At 49.1% G+C, this 23,008-nt stretch overlaps 2 protein-coding genes and 1 non-coding gene across 3 annotated transcripts in view; 2 read left to right on the top strand and 1 right to left on the bottom strand.

Moving 5' to 3' along the window:
- Positions 1-508: 508 nt before the first annotated feature.
- Positions 509-23,008, top strand: part of LOC149364122 (uncharacterized) — a 35,959-nt gene continuing 13,459 nt past the window's right edge. The window contains exon 1 of the mRNA XM_089574118.1: positions 509-1,677. Coding sequence (XP_089430244.1) covers positions 1,240-1,677 — 438 coding nt within the window. The 5' untranslated portion in view covers positions 509-1,239. The remainder of the gene's footprint in view (positions 1,678-23,008) is intronic.
- LOC149364124 (heterochromatin-stabilizing protein CFDP1-like) lies at positions 18,403-21,919 on the bottom strand. Its single transcript, XM_089574117.1, has one exon. It carries the CDS (start codon positions 21,493-21,495, stop codon positions 20,608-20,610), a length of 888 nt encoding a protein of 295 aa, XP_089430243.1. The 5' UTR covers positions 21,496-21,919; the 3' UTR covers positions 18,403-20,607.
- On the top strand, positions 22,132-22,204 carry TRNAA-AGC (transfer RNA alanine (anticodon AGC)). The gene has a single exon. It is a non-coding gene; the product is annotated as a tRNA-Ala (tRNA).

The following is a 23,008-nucleotide window of genomic DNA, read 5'->3' as shown; positions in this document are numbered from 1 at the left end:
GCCTATAACGACTTGAGCAGTGTTGAAGGGGCCGTTATCGCGGAATAACGCGAATCCCTGTAATGGGCGCGATGAAAGCTATATTACTGGCATTAAAACCCCCATCATTCAGCGTCTCCTCTACAGGCCAGCAACGAGTCGACAGGCATCGCGACGCGCTTCCAGAACCGCGGCGAGCAACCGATTCATCTCCGGTGCTCACGCAGTCCTAAAGCTTGCACAATCTTAATAAGGCGCTGAGCCTTGCACCATCGCCGATTAAATTACACCGTTTACGCAACGCCGCGAGTATGCATGCGCACCGACGGGTGTGAGCAGCACGCGCACGCTTCGGCGCTACCCGGGCGCATATGCATGAGAGGTCGACCATTAAAGACGGCACATCCTCAACTACTCCCAAGACGCGGCACGCGCCCATGCGGCGTGGTCCGGCCGAGAGCCCGCGAACGCACCCGAGAGAAGCATAAACACGGGCGAGCCACAGGAAAAAGAGGATGAGGGGGGAGAAGGGGGCATGCAGATCGAGCGGCCGCGAATTGCTAAGATTGCCCCATCCTCCTCTGAGAAACTGTTGCGCGGCCTCTGCTAGCCTTCGGTGCAATTGGCGGAGAGAGCGACGACTACGAGCCCTTCGAAGAGACGCGCACTCTCCGGCTAGCGTACGCGAAGAGCGCGCTTCTGCTACGTCAGTGCACCGCGGCCTCTTCCATAGAGGAGAAGAGCGGCAGCTCCAGCAGGCAGGCCGCGAAGTCAGCGGCGACGCAACTTCTACGACACGGCGAGCGAGGAGCGTGAAGCGTCCTTTCTCCTCGCCCCTATCCGCGCTCTCTCCCTCGTTCTCTTCCACTCCGCCGCCCACGGTCCCTGGCGGGACGCCACACCAACAGAGGGTACAGAGTGGCGGCGGATGGGGGACCCGGTCTCCGTGACGGCAATATTTACGCTCGGAACCAGCTGAGCGGCGGGGATTTAAAATAACCGCCAACCCTCCTTTCACTCGCCACCGCCGAAGACGACGCGCTTCTCTCGAATCGGAGCGACGGACGTATAGAGACAGACAGCTGGTCGCGCGCACTCCACGCAACCCGCGCCTGGCACTCATCTGGTGTCCTTGGCCCACACCGCCAACCGACGGGAGAGCTCTAACACGGCCCGGGGCCCAGACGGGCACTTCTTCTGTAAGGACTTCTTCGACAAGACGAAGACGCAGTGGTGCTGCGACTGAGTGCAGCAGTGAGGATGACTCCTCGGTGTTCTACCGCACCCTGGATGTGCCGTCTTCAAGCAGTCCTCCTGTACCTCCTGGTAGGCTTGTCTCTGGAGCTGTCGCTGTTCCCTCCGCCCGTGGATGCGGCGGCTACGGCTTCGCCGCAGGACGCGAAGGATCCTCAGCGCCAGGCGGTGACGTTCGCGCGGTGGTCTCGCGCGACCAACACGCGTCAGCGTCTGTCGGCGGCACTTGAGGGCGACCAGCCGGTGTTCCTGGAGGCCGACGTGGTGCTGACCGGAGGGCTGCCCGTGCTTGAGCCGCCTCCCGGCCGCCTGTGGGATGTGACCCTCAACGAGCTACTCTACCAGGTCACTGAGAAGCCCAAGAGGGTGACGCTCAAGCTAAACCTCAGGAGTACCGAGGTGCTGCCCCAGGCGTTCGGAGTGCTCATGGTGGCCTTGACCGAGGTCAGAGCTCGTCTTTTCTTTCCCTGAGCAGGGTCCTTTTCTCTGCTCCTTCGTGTTGTACCGGGGACAAACGCCTCCAGGAAGCCATGTTCTTCAGCGATCATTTACCTATTACAAATTAGAGCACGTGAGTCCAGCTCCCACCTCCGTAAATTTGGTTCGGAGACACTGGCTAATAACGGTGATATCGGCTTCGCTTGCCGCTTACTCAACCTGGAGACTTTTGTCCCAATAGTACATTCTGCTTTTTTATTTCGCTTATGTTATAGTTTCACTGGTACAGTTATGGCACAGTGTCTGTAGAGAATACGACGCGAGAACTGGATAAATCAGTTCCCTACACCCGTGCGTTTGCAGGTCGTCAAGCTCAGAGCATCGACATAGTGTCATAAGTACGTGCGAGGAATGAGAGTGGTTGCAGCGCGCTCGTATTTCGCGACACAACTTTACGAAATCTACATTAAATACGACAGTCTTAGAGCACAATGCACCGTCTTATAGCCCTTGTGTAGATATATCCGGTATTGCAGTAGCGTTTACCAACGTACATTTATCTGCAGTCTTCGGTTACTACTATTCTTCGAATTCTTGCATATGTACTCTGAAATAATGCAATACGTTTGGAAAAATTCCGGAACGGAAAACCTTTCTATATTTGCATTGGTAAAACCTGTTTTAGACTTGTATCACTGCCCTGTTAGGATAGCGGTGATGTAGCGCATTTTAATTGTGCTAAAATAAGCAATGCTCAGTGGCAGATAAACGCCGCGATAAACGTTACCTTGGCGAAGCTCCGTCGTAAATCACGCTCATGCCAAGGGCTGTGACAGCCAACGGAGGAAAGCAACTTGGCATGGCTTGAAGGAGAAATTCTTGACGTAAGTGAACAGCAGAGACCATGCACCCAAGTCGCCTACCGGCAGGCACGCTTACCTGAACTTCACCCTTCCACGCCCCAGCTAAAGTCGGGTGCATCAGTTGAGACATCTATACTCACGAAACAGTATCTTGCATATCGATCCAGGGCGAGGCACTCAGTCGCTAGCGGCGGTTCCACTCTCCCCTATTCCGTAAAGGACCGCCGCCATAGCGAACACTCAGGGACCCTGCAGTTTCATTGCCTAAAGGCCGGGATACATGCGACGTTTTTTTCGACGACATTCGCGCGGCAGAAAACGTCGCGGCGGCGCGACGCCCGGCTGGAGATACATGGAGCGTTGAAGCGGCGGCGCGCCGCCGCGCATCCCTCGACGCGAAAGCAAATGTGATCAACAAGTTGCACACCAACTGTGCAAGGAGGTCTGTGAGAACAGCGACGCTGACCATTCTGTTAAAATCAGGAAAGTTTCACTTCGACACCACTGTACAAAATTTAGCACGCGCGCTTAAGTATCTATAAAGATTTGCGTGCTCGAATGCATGCCGTCGCGTACCTTTCGACGCCCGCTCAGCCGCGGACACCAGCGGCTGCGGTTTTCTTCGACACAATCGCTTCAGCGAGGGAGCGCAGGCATTCCGATCCAAGATTCGGCCGTGTTCTCTAAAAAAAGCAACATTTCAAGTCTGACGAAGCGTTTATTTTCACGACAAAAACATTTGCGTGCCAAAAAAACGGCGTAGATCGACGGCCGTGGCGGCCATGTTGGCGGCGGCAGGCAGAGGACCGGAAGAGCGGGCCTTCTGCGCTGCTATTGGCTCGCTTCAGCCGCCGCTTCCGGTCTCACCGGACGCCGCGCGTCAAAATCTAGCCGGTCTTGATCGGCCGCGGCGGGCGTTTTTCTCGACGCCGCGCGTCAAATCTGCGCCGTCGGGCGAAAATCGACGACTCGCCGCGGTAAAAACGCTCCATGTATTCCGGCCTTAATGCAGCTTCGCGTCTCACCAAACAAAGTTCGAGAGAACACTAATCCGTACAAGTAAAACTGTTTTTCGGCCCACCTTCAGCCACCCTGCTCTTATTGCTGCCGCGAGCTACAAACAGACCCTGTTTCAATCGCAGAGATTGAACCACGATGAATACTCCTCATCGCCATTCCTCTGTGGCCCGCAAGAAAGCTGTAGAACTCTGAGATCATCCAACTTAAAAAATCGATGGACCGGCATTACTGCTGTCAGCACGATGCCAGAATAAGATATGATGGTATTTGGCCTGGGAAGATAAACCGCACCGCCATTGATAGCGGAACGACGCGGACAGTTCCGGCCCGAGATCCACAGAGGATCTCATTGAAAGCCAGCTCTGCCAAGATTAATCAGTACCCGTCCACGCGTTCCTTTACGCAGCCGTAATGAACCGGCTGCTCCGGGATATTCCGGTTCACGCGGGGTAACCCTCGCGAAGATGCGTCCTCCTTTTCGCACCTACTGCGCCAAGAACTGCTGCTAGCCGGAGGAGTCAGTCGCCAAGGTCACCCGCAATTGGCAGGTATTTAGACTCCGTCCCGTGTCATACGCCGCGGGCCGCGTTCATGGCAACTAGGTTAAAGGCTCGTTGAAGCCAACACATGGCCCCGTGGCCGATCGAGGCCACTCTGAGCAGCACCTCCCCACCCGTTCTCTCCTCGAATGTTTATTTTTTTACTGCCGGCCCCCTTTAGGGTCCGTGAGGCCTGGTCCGCACGCGCGCGTGCGCGCCATGTTTCAAAACACCGCCGCGCGCGTCGTCATCGTCGTCCTCTTCACGAGTGGGCGAGTAGCCGCGCGCCGCAAAAGGGAACTCTTCTCGCCACTTCTCCAATTGCCATCAAAGGGGAGGAAGCCGTGTCGGGCAATTAGCCACGCGCTTCTCCCTGCCTTCCCTCCTCTCCACCACTCAGCTCTTCCACACTAATTACGTGCGCCTGCTTGCCGGCCTGCCTCGTAGGGGGTCTTCGGCAGCGGCGGAGCTGGAGACAAGGCACAAGACCACTGTGTGTAGGGCGAGGCCATGATGCCGCCGAGCGTGGTTGATGGTCGTTTTCCTGCCGCGCAGCCCTTCAGCGGACGCTGGGCCGAAGCGAGGCTCGCTCTCTCTCTCTTTTAAAACAGCCTCCTCCTCTCATCTCCGTGACTCACAACAAGATGCGCCGAGCAGTCTCGACGCAACGCAAAAACCGCAGCTCTCGTGTACACACGTGTTTGCAAAACTCGAGTCTCGTCAACGCGAAGCCAGACGCGCACAGCGCACGCTGCGTCTGGGGCTGTCGAGAGATGATGCGGCGGTGTCAGCGCGCGGATTGGGGGCTAAAGCGCCTGCCGGAAAGCGGGAAAGCCGATACGCTTTTCGGGCTGACGCTGCAGCCGTCACGCCGCGCTGCCACATTGCGATACATAGCGGGGCTGTAAGCGGCGCTCTTTGCATGGCGCGTAGAGCGCATTGACATATGCACGCTCTGTGCGTGTCAGTACATACTCGCTCCCAGCCTGAGCGACACGGATCCTTGTCGCTCGCACCGCCGTACATGTGCGCTGGATTCCGAGGCGCTGCGTTCGTTGTGTTGTCGATGAGCGGAGGGGGCTGTATACCGAAATCTTCTTGATGCGAACTTCCGGTTTATTCGAAGTGACGCTTTGGGTCTGGCAACGCCAAGTGCATGACGGGGAGCCCGACAATAAGAACTCCACGAAGTTCAAACAAACTTTCTGGTTTCCTTCGGCTTCACATTATCGAGATTCGACAGCACTATGAGTTCATTTGATTGGCATTTTGAGACTAAGCATATCCGAAGGTCGCAGTACATCCATAGTCAAAAGTTAATGGAACACAGTAATGCAGAAAACAATCTAATTTGACCTCCATTTTTTTCACGTACAGTTTCTGAATTACGCATTGTACCATTAAATATCAAGTAGTCGGACATATATGCAAAAAAAAATTATTTTTCCAAAGTCGCGTTCCACGAACTAATGACGACGAGTGCACAGCTAGGGTTCTTCGTTTAAGGGTACAACTGAAACGCTAGCAGATGTTTTCAGCGCGAAGGTGGAGGTTAGGTCAGACCAGATTTCCGCCAAAAAATGCACTGCATAAAAAAAAGAACCTACCATGCACTGAAACAGATCAGAATAAAAAAAAAAGACACCGATGAGTTCCCGCACATGTTACCTGCTGCAAATGAGATAGCCTTTCTGGTCTCTCTCTCTTTCTCAAACACACGCGCGCGCGCACGCGCGCACGCACATATCTGGTGTTTCAGCGAACACTTTCAAAAATTAAAAATAGGCTTTTTGGGGTAGAAATATGGATTTTCCGGCCGACTATTACCAGTGTTGGTGGACATCAGAAAACTGGTAAATCGTCTTAAGTAGTAAGCTAGTTAACTCATTTTTAGTAATTAACTTTCTAACTAGCCGAGTTAGGCGACTAGTTGCAGTTAGATATTTGTAGCCGGTCGTTAGTGATAACCACATCAGTTTCCAGAATTTTGAAAACGCGATTACCCTTGGCGCTGTGGCTCGACAAAATTGGGCTTTTTAAGTTACGTGCACTGGAGGGGTTGCTTTGCCTGCATGCTTTCGAAAGCTCGCGTATTTTCGCGCGTTGTAGCCAAATTTTGTCGAGCCACTGCGGCGAGGGTAATTGCGTTATCGGTTATCGAATACAGAGTTAGACGACTAGTTGCAATTAGATATTTGTCGCCGGTCGTTAGTGATAACCACATCAGTTTCCAGAATTTTGAAAACGCGATTACCCTTGGCGCTGTGGCTCGACAAAATTGGGCTTTTTCGACTAGTTACGTGCACTGGAGGGGTTGCTTTGCCTGCATGCTTTCGAAAGCTCGTGTATTTTCGCGCGTTGTAGCCAAATTTGTCGAGCCACTGCGGCGAGGGTAATTGCGTTATCGGTTATCGAATATGGTTATTACTAACGACCGGCTACACATCTCTAATTGCAACCATTTGCCTATCTATCATAGTTAAAAAGTTAGTTATCAGAAATTAGTTAACCAGCTTACTACTGAAGTCAATTTATCAGCTTTCCAATGTCCGCCAACACTGGTAATACTATGCCGCAAAAGCTGTATTTTTACCCCCAAAAGCCTATTGAAAATTTTTGAAAGTCTTCGCTGACACGCTTGGTATAATCAGTATGCGTTGATTTATGTATATTTATTTGTGACAACTAACAGCCCTCACAGGGAGGGTATTACATTACGAGGGTTTTCTGCATGCGCAACTCAGGCCTGCTTAGTAATGCGACAGGAAGAGGCGGCTCCTTTAATTTCCATTGAGGAGCTGGCAACACCGGCACTTCGCACAGAAAAGCGCTTTTTTCAGTCACTGTATACAGACATTTCGTGAAACTAATCGTGTTGCACGGGCATCCGGGTGGTCTACCAGTGCCGTGCTCACACGCGGTGCACCGATCTATGAGCGCCACGCGGTTGATATTCAGATGCCGCGTTTCGGATTCAGTTATTGCGGTGCCAACGAAGCGTGAACATCTCTTCGATAAAGAAATCGGCGGAAGGAAGTGAACGCTCTTGAGCGCTGAGCGCAAGCGGCAATCAAGACGACGCCCTTCACAGGATGACAGAAACAGGGAAGAAAGCTACCTGCGCGCTTACGTTCGAGCGTGCTATCACATTTCGTCCACGAACACACAAATTTAATTTTGTTTTTCCCCTAACAGTTATCATCCCTACAGCTTTCTTTACAAGGCTCAGCGCACCTCAGGTGTTGAGGTTAAGTGTACAGTCTAGCGCGATTTGCAGGTTGTTACATTCGTCCCGGCTAAAACGGGCCAAGAAATTTTTCCTGGCCTGACGGTCATTTAGTTTGCAACAAACATAAAGGTGCAGGATATAAAATCCTCCCGCTAGATAAACTCGCGTATTCGTTGATGTCCCCTCGTGAAAATAAATCATGTTAAAGAAGTTTAATCCGCGTAGGTTAAGCCGGAAGTGATGACCTTCAAATCGCATTAGACTGTACGTGTGTGTACGTGCGTTCGTGTGCGGCTGCTAATGGCGCCAACAATTGGGTGCAATGTGTAATGTACTGTAAGTAAGTATGAAACGCTAATATGATAGCGCGTAGCGTTCATACCGTCCACAGCTTAAGAGCCAAGCAGTGTAGGCGCTCTTTACAAGATGCATGGCCAGAAACGCGAGTACAGAGGGCAAAACGCTTGTGTAGAACACGTTCTGGACATGTTTCGGGTTGAACACGCGGTATCTATAGGTAACATTTGGTTAAAAATGATCCGGATGCAAGCATGTGCAGTTAAACTTATAGGCTTTTTGTCATTTTTCTATTTCCTGGTCGCAGCGGCTTTGTGAGGTGCGGAACAAACATTTCGCTCGTTCTAGACATGCGTTTTGCCTTCTGTACATTGCACACGCGCCTATACAACCATGCTCAAAATATTCAAATACGTGCAATAACCCCTTGAACACTGCTGTTTCATCCGGTATTGAAATTGGTCGTTTTGCAGCGAAAACTGTACCTGCGGTATACTCCGATTCCGACGTGGGCCTTCGCCCTCCCGTATCTAAACGTGAGAATCATCAATCTAAAGCTTTCTCAACCAATCTACTTCAGCGTGGTTTTTTTCTTTTCTTCACTGAGTGACGAGACAGATGACAGAATACAGACATTATCACCATCGTCATCAGCCTAACTACGGGCACTGCAGGGAAAAAACAAGCTCTCCCATTTCTCTCCAATTAACGTTTTCCTGTATTAGTTGCGGCCACCCTATCCCCTCAAACTTCTTAATCTCATCTGTCCACCTATCTCTGCTTACGCTTGCCTTCTCTTGGAATCTACTCCGTTACCCTTAAAGACCAGTGGTTATTATCTTGCCTTTGGATGACATGCCCTGCCCAAGCCCATTTCTTCTGATTTCAACAAGGTTTTCATTAACCCGCGTTTTCTCCCTGACCCACTCTGCCCTTTTCCTGTCTCTTGAAGTTACACCAATCATTTTCTTTTCCACAGCTCACCGCGTTGTCCTAAATTTGAGTTTAACCCTTGTCGTTAGCATTCACGCTCCTGTTCCACAGGTGAGTGCCAGTAAGACACAGCTGTTATATATTTTCTTCTTGAGGGATAGTAGTAAACTGCCATCCGTGATCTGAGCCAAATGCATTCCGCCCCATTCTTATTCTCCTAATTATTTCACTCTCATGTTCTGGATCTGCGGACACTACCTGCCCTAAGTAGGTGTATTCCATTATCACTTCCAACGCTTCGCTTCCTGTCGTAAACTGCTGTTCCCGTCCGTGGCTGCGGGACAGTGTTTTAGTTTTCTGTATATTAATCAGAATACAGTACGCCCATAAATGGAGACGCGTCAACCTGCCTGCGTTGACACAGATCTATTTCGGCAGCGCTGGAACGTATACTGTGAACGAAAGGATTTAGCAAGGGGTGAGAGCTGCCTAAAATAAAAAAAATTGTCAACGTTTAGCTGTCGCTCAATGTCACGATTTACTCAATGCGCGCAAACGTTATAAAATTTTTTTTTGCTCCCTTTCTACAAGTTATGTGATGTTTATTCAGTACTAGGTCGCCAGCAGCGCGGATTCTCACAACGTTGTTGACGAAATCAAAAAGAAGCGTGAAACGACTTTTGAGCCAACCCGTAACCATCCGTCTGAACCTCGTTGTAACGAAGTTGAAGGGTCTCGGCGATCTTCGCATAGCCATAACTTCTTTACAGCACGTATTGACCGAGCTTCTAAGGGAAATCGTCATTCATTTCGTTATATCCGTTATTTCGTTATAAACCGTTTCGTTACAACGAGGCTCGACTGTATTGAGAAATACAAAAGGTCATCAGGTCCCTTTGAGTGCATTTGCCACCGTCTTTTACATTACTCGTATACCCTTTCTCGCGCGTGAAACGTTGATCAACGCTGTCAAACCGTTCGTGCTCCACTTTCGGTTCCTTGACGGCTCAGTGCAGTTGTTTTCACGCGCGGATGCTCGCCACTTTCCCACAGGCAAGAAAAGAACTCCCCGAAATAACAAAACACCAAAACAGAAAAAAGCGAACGCATCCTCTCAAGCCACTCGTGCGGCTCGCGTTGGAAAGGGGCCAAATCGAAGGCCGTGATCTTGAGCGCTGTTCAAGCGGCGCTATTGCATCAACAGAGATGCCGCCACAGCCAGCAACGGCCGCCTTGCTTAAGGCTTGGCGCAAGTCCAACCCATGGAGCTAGAAACAAGAGTCGTCCATAGGCCCTTCAATGCTCGCGCGCGTGTTCGGGTAGATATAGATACAGGCAAACTACGCGATGTGAATAATGGGTTTGAAAGGTGCTATCTTGGGGCACCGAATGTTCGAAATAGTGAGCCAGCCCCACTGGCCCTCCTAATCTCGCAGGGCTTGGTTATCGTCGGACGCTGCCAGATCTTTAGTCTGCACTTTAACAAATGCTAGGTTCGGTTGCCTCTGTTTTGGCGCAGCGCGTCAAAGATGCCGCGCTGTGCCGCGCCCGTTGTGTGAGCGGCGGAACGGACTCTGAGAGCAAGTACAGGCGCGCTTTGACGCTATGCGTAACCAATGTACTCGTATACTTGTTTTGTAAAGTTCAGTGACCGATTGTTATGAGCTGTGCACAAATTACAAACACAACAGTTTGCAAATGGCTCTGAAGATTGATGACAAAAGCACCACAGAAGACAGGAACAGTTAGATATGTATGCCTTCATCCAGTAATAGGCATTGGCCAACCGCAGTGGTAGTTTATATTGTTCTGCACCAAATTGTTGCGACGAAACCCAGATGGCTGCAGTGGAGTGCGGCTGCTGGACTGTGGGAATTGTTTTTATTAGAGGCTCAAGAATTAGTAGCCAAGAAACCAGAATACATATGCATATACATGCGCTGTCGCCTGATATCTTGACTTAATTAAACCAAGCTTGTATGCACCTCCAGGTTTTAACAAGTTTCAAAAGTCGCCCGTGAACATCACTCTTATCTTTGTTTATAGCGTTCACAAAGTAGACTCCCAGCGCTCTCGGGAAAAAAATAGAGCTGTTATTTGCTCAATTTCGAGCTAACAAAATCACCAAAAAAAGAGCTCTGATCTGAACTAACTACTAAAGGCTAACTAAGCCTTGCTTAGCAGCGAAGGCACTCGAGTCGCTCCTGCTGGCCTATACAAGGTTGCGCCTGCAAGTGCTAAGATTGCCAAAGCACTGAGGAATGCTTGATGTATGCTTATTCTAAATTATTGCATATGTTTCTCGATCTACTTTGCTTTCGTTCATTATTAACTATTTCGTTTCTTATTTTCAAGACCCTTAAATACATGGTACATTTATCACCTCTACGGCTCAGACAGAATCAAGCTATGTGCATTAATGACTCCAGTACATTTTATCTATGACCAAATAATACGAATTGTTTGTGCACCCTAAGTAGGCGGCCTGAAATTGAATGGTCCAGAGTGCGCATGCGCGGGCGCCCTCGTGCTGCTCATCCTTCGTTCCCAGAGTGCTTGTCCAGGATACACAACTTCGCCTTACCGGCATAGCGCTAACTTTTTTCTGGAGCCAGTAGCACGCGCTCACAGGAACTGCTCCCACCAGAGCGCTGCATCAAATTAAGTGCATGCAGTTGCGCAGTCTGTAAACAGCTGCCTTCAACGTTGTTACCAGAGCGCTGTTTCGTCGTGATCCAAAACAAGCCAGCAGGCTGTCTTCCTCAAGAGGTATGGAACACGCAGTTCCCACACAAATGAGTAAGGGGCTAAAGGAAACCGACGCGATAAATCAGCTGGGAGGAAGTGGAGCAAGCGTAGGTGCTGAATGGCAGAGCACGAAATGTAAATGCTAAAGGAAACAAGCGGCAGGAAAAGAAATAAAGGAAGCTATCAATAAGCCACAGGAAGCAGGAGCTACTCTCCGCTCAGTTCCGTGCACTGCAGTGGACGTTGGAGACCCAGCTTCGGGAACAGATGTCTTGCGTTTGACCATAGTACTGCTTCCTGTTGCCTTGGTTTTATTCGTGACTACAGTTCACTGTTGTAAATAAATAAATAAATAAATAAATAAACAAATAAATAACGCTCTCCAAGGGGAGTGGTCCTTCTTCTCCTCATGATTTCGCAGTTACAAGTTCAAAGTTCACCGAAGATTCAAGCAGCAGCAATTCAGGTATTAAAAACACACCACTATACTGTTCAGTGGACACGAAGATTCAAGCAGCAGCAATTCAGGTTTTAAAGGTACACCGCTATACTGTTCAGTGGACACGAAGACGGCGCAGTTCTTGCTCTTCCTCCGCTGGGCTTGGCAGCGCTGCACACAATTATCGAAACGAGAGCGCAGCGAACAGCCCCCGTAGCGCCGTTAGCTACGCGCTCGACCTCTGGCTCCCCACGCCCTCTCCACTTCGCCACGAGTCCCGCTTTGGTGCCGGAAGAAGTGGCGAGCGTTCATCTTGCAGGGAGCCCCCAGTAGGGCGCCGGCTTTGTTTACATTCCGTTTGTGGGAGGGAGCCTTGTGTTCCGTTTCGCGGAAAACCGTGGCGCTGGGTTGCCCCACGGCCGCCGGGCGCGTTTCTTGCTTAGGTTCAATGCCCCTGAGCTGAATAACGGCCGGCGCTGCCGTGGCAATGACTTGCGTAGGCGCGAACGCGGGCGTGGATGTTCCGGAGGGCCGACTTCGATTCGTCAGGCGTCGCGGCGACGCCCAATACCCGAACCCGTACGGTAGACGAAAATACTGAGAGGCGGGGTGCTTTGAACGCTTCCGTTGTTTATTAGCGTTCAGAAAAGGAACGTACGAGTATAACAGAACATATATTCTGCATATATATGCCTCTAAAAATCTTTGAAATACTGCGAGAGAGCTGTAATCAAACGCGGATTAATGCCAAACTGTTTTTGTTTTTTCTGCCTACAGGCAAGGCGACAATTTCTCAAAGTTCAAACTGCGTCTTAATTAGTGGAATCTTTTTTTTTTATGTTATGAGCCCCTCTGCAACGTGTTTGGGTTGAGAGCTCTGGACTGACTGATGCTTATAAATCATTTAACCTCTGCAAAGGGAACACTTAGGACAATCATATGAGCCTGCTTGTCGACAGTGTTTGCTCCTGTGTCAAAATTAGTGGAGGACGTATTCATTACATGAAAGCAGCTGCCTACTACGGCAAAGGGTGTCAGCGTCTCCTCAACCCACATTTAAATAAAAACTGGATTAGCCACAGTAGCCCATTTATTTTCTTTCTGTCTTTTCTCCCTGTTGGTGAAGGTAGCGACGAGTGTAATTTGTACTAGTCAAGTCAGTCTGCTACTTCCGATAACTGCATTTGTTTCACATTCAAGTTCCAGGGGATGAAGTTTCCTGATAATGAAATAGACAAGCGGCACTTGTGTGGTGGTGCATTGGTGCTTTGTCTCTTCCTTGATGCTACCTGGATGTTCGAATAAGAACGAGCCATGTTATGCAGCTGACAGCTGCTTTCAAATCAGACCAGTAGCAGACGACCGCCGCCAATGTATATATATATATTTTTCGAGGCCCAAACACGTTTTATTCACGCAACCGTATTGTATGTTTGATCGTCAGTCAGAAAGTAACGTCTGTAGAGGCATTTGTTTTTAACATAACCCCTTAAACATAAAGGAAGCTATGGTCTCAATATTGTTCTCTCTCGGCCCAAGGATGTACCGTGGCGCCATCACTCGGCAGTGTCTACGTGACACCCGAAGTAGCGTTGGTATATTAGCTCTATGCGAGGTAGGATCACGTGCGTCACTGCTGCATTGCTGCAAGTCTCAGGTCGTTTAGTTTTCGTGTTTATGACTTTTCAGTCCTGCTTACGCTTCATTCGAGGAATTAAATCCCATTCTGCAACAAAACACCTCACTGAGAGAGCGAGCTGTCGCAACATAACCTGGTGAGGTTCACACGCCACTGTGACGTTCCCGCCTGTCGGGGGTCAGTCACAATGCAACACAGTTGTTTTGTTGCTATCTACGGGTTCTGCTGAAGCGAGGAGAATTGAGCCAACACACAACGCCTCCAAGTCAACCTAATTTATTTACACTCTGCCTGAAGGTGAAACTGGGAGTTCCGCTCACCGCTGTCTTGTACTAGGCGTCGGTGCTGTCCGGCCAACAGGTGCCTCGCTGCTTGGCTGCTCTGGCGGGGGTGGCGCTCAGCCTGGTGACGGTCCCCCGTTTCGGTGACTATGACGGGTGATGGCGTCAGGCTACTTGGGCGTCTCGGCTCGCGGTACTCTGACGGGTTGTGGCGTCCGGCTTCTTGGGCGTCTCGGCTGGCGGTCAGTTTGCAACGGATGCCCGCGGGTCCGGCCTCACCGACTACAGACCAGCGCGATCTGCGCCCGTCCGTACACTTCGCCCGTCTCTGCTCGTTCTCTCGTTCTGTCCTTTTTTTTCGTCCCCGACGCGTCTCTCTGAGGACTCCCTTTCTTTCCTTCGGTGTCCTCCTCGCCTCCTCTGCTGGGAGCCCTCTTGGTGCTAACTTGCCGGCCTCCCCCGCCACCTCGAGCCATTAGTAAGGCCGTCGCGTTGCAAGACACTGCAGGCCAGTGGGCCCGCGAACTCCGGGAAGCTGTTTGTGCCGCGAGCGTTCCGGCCTACCCTCCGCGCCGCAGGGTGCCGGCCTCTTCGCGAACGCGGAGCTCATGTACAGCCGAAGACGCACTCCTCTCGAAGTTGACATATTTATGAGGGTAACGGCTGTCCTCTCTCTTCTCGCATCGGAACCCGGGGTGGTCTCTTCCAAGAACCGCGGCTTGGACACGCGACCACGGCATTCGAAAACTTGGCCGTCAACGGACAAAGAGATTCCTCCTCTAGCAGCGGAAGAGAGCAGCTGCTCGGGGAGCCAGTCTGTACTTTCCAAGGAACTGGGGCCCTCTTTTCTTTTTGGTTAACTTCCCTTAATAAAGACCCAACTCCTAGCCTTCTCCGAGTCCACAGACCGTCCCTCGCAACAAGGCCGTCTGCAGGCGTGCATGCGCGCACACACAAACGCACAAACGTGCCTGTCTCTGCGCCAAAGGGGGGGGGGGGGGGGGGGGGGAGTTGGGGACGCGCTGCAAAACGGGCCGCAGGGATGCGTGTGGTCGCGCTGGGCTCCGCGCGCGGCCTCTCCTCTTTTGCCCTCTGGCTATTTCGCACGTCTCTGTGTTGCGCCCGCTGCATTCCACACAACCGCCTTCGCTGACGGGACAGGGCGATAATTTTGAGCCAGACACAGTGTCTCTGGTGTTAGTCGATGGAGAGAGTTCTTTTGGGCCATGCCTAGGCCTCCCGTACACAGTCCTTCACACCACTGCGACGCGACGGTGCAGCGACCATTATTCTGCATGTAGTCATTCCATGCATGTGCTGCCGCCGTTATTGGCAACACTGAAGCTGCTAGGTCACCAGTCAGATATGGTAAGCGGTCAATGTATATCGGAGAAAAAAATAATTGAATTTATACCTGGTAGTAATTGATTATATACTAGTCGAAATCAAGAAGAGGAAATGGACACGGGCAGTTATGCGAATGCAAGAGAAACAGCGTGCATTCCGAGAGGTCAAGCGGGGCAGAGGACGTACGAGGGTCAGGTGAACGGGTAATATAATGAAGTTTGCTGGCACATGACCGGGTTAATTGGAGGGATATGGGAGAGGCCATGGTCTTGCAGTGGACGTAGTTGGCTTGCTGCTGCTGATAATGATGATGACCTGGTAGGTGCGGAGCTGCACATACTGCGGCGTACATACCAAATGCAGGCCAGTCGGTTTCGGTTAATTCTAGCGGATACGACACCGCTCTACTAGACCCTTAAATTATTTGACAGCTGTGGAGCACGGCGCGGAGCAATCTTCAGTATGCATAAACAATCAATAAACTCTGGAAAGGTGTGTCTTAACCAGCTCCTTCGGTATTGGCTGCGACTTACCGAAAACATTTCCCCGTGTAGCCCAAAATAAGACTGAAGCCGTCTTTAACACAACTACAGGATACAAAACAAATGGCTCGGGAACGTCCGGGGAATATGTTCCCAGCTTTCAAATGACCTAAATCGATTATTTAGCTCGTCCAATCTCCGCTTCGACCGACGATGCCGAATCCGACTTATATAGATGGCGCAGAAAATTATAGAAAGTGTCTACAACAAGGCCTTACTGATCCGAATGCAGGTAGTTCGTAATTCGCATTTAAGACGTCCACAACACGACTTCTGGAACACGTTTTGTACCGTAAAGTTTGTTAGTTTTGCTCAGCGAAAGAAGGGCGCCGTCTACCATCAAACTTGCACAGTGCATTGCGCAGTAAACGTGCTACACGCTGCAAGCGTGCATGATGTTGATGTCAAGCGCTCCTGCTCTGAGTAAATGAAAAGAAACAATGCCAGAACAACAGTTTTTATTCTATTCAATAAGGCAAGACATCAAAAAAAAAAAAATAGCAGATACACCACCTGAGCTGGGTGCACTGAATGGTGCAGCAGAGCGAAAAAAAAAAAATAGGCTCACCTCAGAGAATCGTAAAAGCAGCATCTAAGGCAGATTAATGGTGCACCTGTATGTAAAAAGAATTACGACACAAGCGGCTAAAATCACATTCAGAACCTCCTAAGACACGATATACCTTTACACCAGTCGCTCTAATAAACTGTACGACCATGCCTGTACACGTCGCGAGGCGAGTACAGCAAAAGACTTCCCGCCTTGCACAGCCTTCGTGGCGCACCGTAGGTTCCTTCTTCCCGCGATAGCTTCTCTTCGAGCCGTAAATTTCTTGCCAAATTGCCTGAAACAGAACAGTGAAGTGAAGAACGGGCAAGGAAATGTGTCGAAAATGCTTTGAATTAGATGCTGAATGCGCGCCCTACGTGGCGTGGCAAAATGGCGACTCCGACCGTAAGACAAACTAGCTGACGCTGTCAGTTAAGTTCTTCTCCAATGTGGCTAAAACCTCGTCGTCTTTTCGTCCTATCCGGAGGTGAAAAGACTACACAAGCGCGGTGAACAAACCATGTAAGCAAGAGCGAAAGTGCGTCCAGCACTTACTTGAAAAAAGAAGGAACTCATGCCGTAGCCATGCTTGAGAACACGAGTTTCCCGCCATTCGCTTCGGCCGCCTTGTCGACTAGACCGCTTGCTCAAGATGTGGCAATCTTCAGCGTGGCTTGCGCATGCGCCACGCGAGGGCTGCGCACGGCACTTACCGCCCAAAATGCAAATGTCTACAATCCAGTTACAAGAAGGCACACATGAAACACGGTTGCAATCGGTTTTTCTTTACACCATCTCCAAAACAGGTCATTTGGTCTGAAAACTCTTGCACCCCTTATATCTCCCTCAAAGACGTTTTCAAGACATCGTGTGTTACCTGGATCGGCAGAACCCCTATGAACAAAATCATGCACCCCGAAATGTTTGCTACAGGACAGTGAGCAGCCGCTTCTTAGTCCATTTTCAGCTTCACTTGCAGTTTCATATGTTTCGGATGGAAATCCGTGCTTACACCGTGTTTTGTCACGTACGTCTGGAATTGGGAAATTAAGAACCACCGTGGCAGAACCGTATTTAACCTGCAGCTGTTAGTATGACGACATACGATCAAAATATGTAGTGCAGGCACTCGTTAATGAGGGAAAATAAAAAGAATAACGCGACCTCCATCTTTTAAATGGCAGAACTGCTGTCAAGAATACACTGACGAGTCTCGTCATCCTGCCTCGGGCGCAAAAACGACGCTAGCGCCGTTCACTCCAGTAGTGGAGCTCATGGTCAAAATAACTAATGCCCGCCTAATGGTAAATCGAACTAATAAAAAGTGGAATGTAATAATAATAATAAAGCTTTATTCATCCCATGCATTTTCTATGTATAACGGTCTGCCAATGCCACAGTTTGGCAGTGCCCTCCTTCGTCAGTGACACCCTTTAGCATTTGAATTTTATTGCTGTCTTTATAGATCATTATGGTGGCTGTGCAGCCGTTGTAAATATGTTACAATATTTTTTACGTAAGACTCCTCTACCTCTATTCCGTAATGCCCGTGTGACTAGCGAGGTTTCGTCTGAGTCAAATGATTTCTTCTCAATTTCGACGAGGATGTCAATAACATGTGTTTTTCCCCTGAACCACTCTGCTCTCTTCCCGTCTAACATTACAGCAATAATTTTCCTTTCCATAGCTCGCTGCGTTGCACTCAATCGAATGGGCAATATACTAATGGTGCAGAACTCGCTCTTTCAAAAGCCATTCACCATTTGAGGACTCGCCATTCGAGGACTCGAGCTTTCCCATTTTGGTTACCGCTAGCACGGAGCACGCTTCCACTCCGTCATGATCAACTGATGTTAAAAGGCAGCTACAGTGGCGACATTTTTTTTAAGCATTGTACGAGTATAACAACAACGCCCGGTGTTTGGAGCGGGCATCTGCAACGCCATCATGACATTAAGAATGAGACGCCACCGAAGATTAAAGTACGACAAACGACTGCATGCTGATCGTGTTTGTAGAGGGACGACATTCGATTCGGAAAGGCGTCAGAAGTAGGCAGCTTGAATATGCTACAGAAACTGATTTAGTATAGGACATTTTATGGGCGAATGAGAAGTGCGCGCTTCGTTTTCGGGAGATAGAAAAATAACTGAGAGTAAGGGTGGTAAAGATGGCCAGCAGTATGTTCCTCAGCTCAGCTTCTTTGAGGAAGAGAAAATGAGAGAGATGAAGACAGTGATGATCAGAGGTTCCGATGCAATAATATGACTGTGTACATAGAGGCTTAATATGACAACTCCAATATATTCTAATATATCTAATCAGTTTATTATGCTTAAAAGCACTACATGCATCCTTTGTGAATGGAGAAGGCTGTAGAGCCAATGGCTCAAACGGAGTCTTCCTATCAGAACGAGCACAAGTTGATATAAACATAACAGCAAAACAAAACATGAAACCTAGAAATCAAAATTGCAGATGAAAAAATGTGACTGAAACACACAGTTCAGGACTATTACAACAATGACAGAAATAACCTTGAAAAAAAATTGCTATATGATTACACCCAAAGAATAATCCATATGTAATGTCAGCATGCTAAGAATGCACGCAGAAATGTAGCAATGGATAAAATGAACTAGTGCATTGCCTATTGCTTGATTCTGTTCGAGCTGCAGAGGTGACGCCATGTAATAAAGAATTTCGTCAACAAGAAATGAAACAGACGATATGGCTGTGGATGAAAGCAGGTCGAGATAAGCATATGCAACATGTTAAAATAATTACTTATCACAATGAACCCCCTTACACTGTATGCAGTTTTTCTTGTTATGGTGCATTTATGGACCTTTAGGTGGCACTTTAGTCCTCTTCCAGAAAACGCTGTATGGTTGATAGCAAAAAGCATATTAAGATCAAGGGATTACGCCAAAGCTGCATTTAAGGGTATTAATGAGCACTTCGTTTCGACATCGAGTTATAAGTTCACAACATCAGTATTAAGTTTACGCGGTAGCGAATCTACACTATCGTCCGATGCTAACACTGTAATACTATTAGCCTATAATACACAGCATTCTAAGTTCAGGCATGTTGGCAGATCAGTAATGCCTATTGAGAACACAACAGGTCAGTGGATGGAACCATGTGGGACTCCATCACGAGTTGTCTCGGGTACAGAGCAAGCGTCAGAGATGTAAACTACTTAACTGCAATTAAATCACTACTAGTGGCAGTGCAGGACTAGATATGCTGACAGCACTTATTTTCGAGAAAGGTATATTAACTGAATAAAAAGCTTCAGAAAAACAATAAAAGCATGCTAATCATTTTGCCACAATCTGAACTTTCTTTAATGTTGCTAGCTAAAGAAATTAAGGCCAATTCAGTAGAAAAGCCAGGGAAGACATCAAAGTGACTAGTACATTAAACTTAATTCGCTGACTTCCCACTTCAATAAGAAGCTTGGCCACTACTTATAATTATTTGGCATAATAACACATATTGAAACAAAAAAAAAAACGGGAAAAGAAACAGCCTAGCAACAGCCACCAAACGAGGCACAATGCCTGCCTTCTGATGAAAGGGGAAGGAAGATAAAAGATGTATAAAAAGAGTGAGCAGAGAAATGTGACAATATGCAGCGATACCCTCAACATGACACACTGACAAACAAGGCACTTGGAAAAAAAGAATCACTCACATGCATGAAGAAAACATGTACATACACATTTGTGTCACTTCGTGTGGTAATATTTCTGTGCCCTTAGCAAGTGCACCCAGTTGTATTATTCCTGTCTTTGTAGAGCATTGGAGGGCAAAAGCTGCAAGCTTTTCTGTAAGTGGTAGACCTATTAGCTCACTGTGTTGTGCCAAAAAAACAAACCCAAAAAGACAATGCCCAACTAATACTACAAACCATGCGGTGTCCATGCAGCTACCATTGGGAAATCTGAGGGATACAACCAAGCTGTTCTGACAGGCAACAAGGCATCCACAATTGCACTCTCAGCACTACACTGCTGGAAAATAACTGTGCAGAAAATGAATTTCTCTTTTTATTACAGTACTTCGCTCCACTTAACAAAACATGTTGTGAGGCTAGTTGGTGAAGCATGGTTTTTTGAAGTTTTTTCAGCACTACAAAAAACGAGGACACAGAAATAAGTACACAAGACAGAAGTACTTTGCAACCCCCACCCTTGCACACTGGAAAGCATGGTGTTGTCAAATTGAGCGTTTTGTGTGTGAGCCGACCACAGTGCAAGCTTTCCTTGCACTGTGGTACAGACTGCCAGAGCTGAACCGATATGTGCATCCGAACAAGTTAAGGTAACTGACATCTAGCATTTCAGAGCACCTTAAAATGCATAGACAAAGTTTATCAAGCACCGTTGCTTAGTCCGGGCCATAGACTGTTCTAGGTTATTTTTTTTTTTTGGTACCACTTCGACAAAGGCTGGCAAGTCCACAAACAATTGGACAGGCAACAACCGTCGAAAGAGCTGTTCAGGGGCGGTTCGCCGACCTGCTCTTTGCCCGCAGAGCCTTTTCAACTTCGAACTGCCGCTCATCGGTTCGCTGCAGGAAAGCCTGCTTCTCCAAGTACCCACCCTTGCCACGATTGTGACTCTTGAGTTCTTCAGCAATGCCTTCTTCCTGCTTGAACTGGTCCCAGTCCAGTTTAGACTTCTCGAGGGTGCTCATCTTTGTCTTCTTGTTCAAGAGGTGGCTTAAAATACCTCCCGCTCCGCCGAGCTGCCTTTTTCCAGTTAATGCAGGTAGTGCCCGAGCACCAACATTCCCTTGTTGCTTTGCGAACAACCGCGCTTCCTTGGAGCCCGCTGACACTTCCTTCTCCACCTTGAAGGTCTCACCTGCAAAGTCCATCAACTGAGTGATCTTTACCTTCTCACCTGAACCACCAGCAACCTGGGCGCTGGCAGAGGACGTAGACGCCTGGCAGGGGTCAGCAACAGTGGTTGCCTGTTTCTTGGGAACGTCGTTCGCGTCACGCAAAAAGTCGGACCACAGGGAATCTGCTTTCGCTCTTTCCTGAGCAGAAAAGGTCACGACTTCCGATTCCCTCGCATTGTCGTCGCGGTCATTGACACCGTTGCTCCCCGCCTTATCGCGGCTGACGGCGGCGTTTTCGGTAGCACTTTCATGTGACGGATCCTCCTCGTCGTTATCCAAACGAATGCCGCCCTTGCGTTTCCTGTGTGGAGACGCCTTTTTCTTCCGCTTACTGGTCGTCGCGGCAGGTTCTTGCAAGTCACTCCCAGCATCCTCGCCACAGTCAGACACGTCCGGGTCACTCTCATCGGCCAAGGGGACATAGTCCTCGTCTTCGCTCTCGGAGCTGTCGCCGAGATCCGCGGTGTCGAAGGCGGACATGCTGTTCCAGCTGACTCCGCGTGAGGAGGCTGCTACCGTTCGCTGAAGACACCTTCTCTCTCGCCAAACGGCACGATTTGGAAACGTATGGAGTATTTTTGGCACAGGGAGTTACCTACTTTTCCACCCAAGCGAAGTAGAGAGAAGTGAACGAACGCACGAAGCTGCGCCAGGGCAAACGCTGGGTGACAGCAGCCGACGGTGACAACCACGCTATCCTCGCCGAGGTTGCGTAAACCAAAGCAATGCCAACAATGCGCAGCGTATGCAAAGGGGGCGCTCAGGTAGCATTTGCGGCCTTTTTAAACAGACGTGCAGGAATCGAACTGTTAAGCTTTATCACAGCTGCTTATTACTGAATTTAGGCGCACAGCCAGCACAGTGACTCGGGCCGGGTCTGGGAGGCACGGGGCTTGCAAGGAGGAGGAACTTTTTCTTAAGCATTTCGCTTCGGTAGCCTGTCAGAGAAAGCTGATGAATTCGATGTCAAGGCAGTTTAGCTGACTACCTGCTTCGTCCACTCATTAATTGTTAAGGAAGCAGTGAAAGATCCACACAAATAGTTTACCTCAAAAGCTACTTGTGGAACTACAGCAGCGAACAACACTACACTATTTTATCCGCTCGCTTCCCGTCGGGGGTGTAGCTCAGATGGTAGAGCGCTCGCTTAGCATGCGAGAGGTACGGGGATCGATACCCCGCACCTCCACTTTTTTCTTCAGTTTTTTTTTTTTTTTTCTACACTTCGGTGTTTGTTTACAACCACATAACTTCATCACCACTTTCAGCATCACGTCTGACAAAATTAAGACGATATTTAAACGTCCACCAGCAGTTGTTTCAACACATTAGTTTATTTCACTTATTTCGAAAACCTGGGACAGAGATAAAATAAATTTAGATGGAAGAAACCACGACTATTTACAGTTCCCGGTTTATTTTTAGGGTCACCAAGTACAGTTGATATCCTCTAGCGCAACCAAGTCGCTGCAAACTATGTACTTTTGTCTCCGAAAAGGCCGCCTGCGCTGAGAAGAGACCTTGTTTTTGTGGAGATGCGCAAGCCAATTCGAAACATAGTAACAGAACAAACGCTAAAACGATGTGAAAGTACAGTAATAGTGACTACTGTTGAATCGCTCTAAGAAAAACGAAAAAAAAATTCTCTGCCTAACCCCTTGATTCTTCGAGCTCAAATTACGGTCAGGGGTGGCATTTTGCACTCAGTTTTATTTTATGTTACGTTGGGGTGGGGCACTTGCCTGATTCGGTCAAAATGAATCAGAAATATCCATCTTCTGTGGCGACGGCGAACCAAAACATAACGCTATGCATAATACAGAAATGGCGCTGGCAGCGGCATCGCGCGCCCTCCGAACGAACGAGCGCTCTACTGTGCACGGAGGCTGCCTACGTTGAGGCCATGGAGGAAGAAAAATGTTGAGGCGACGGAGAAACGCATGGGTGAAACGTAAGGTGCAAAGAGAGGGGCAGTCGTGTGCAACATTGTTTT

Source organism: Amblyomma mixtum, chromosome 2 (genome assembly GCF_055824585.1).
Source record: "Amblyomma mixtum isolate Tamu chromosome 2, ASM5582458v1, whole genome shotgun sequence".
NCBI classification, from domain to species: Eukaryota; Metazoa; Arthropoda; class Arachnida; order Ixodida; family Ixodidae; genus Amblyomma; species Amblyomma mixtum.
The sequence above is the reverse complement of the archived record's forward strand: the minus strand, read 5'-3'. Positions and strand labels throughout refer to the sequence as shown.

Bases quoted from the DNA above. Each gene is read 5' to 3' on its own strand.
- LOC149364124 (XM_089574117.1), bottom strand. From the start codon at position 21,495: ATGTCCGCCTTCGACACCGCGGATCTCGGCGACAGCTCCGAGAGCGAA.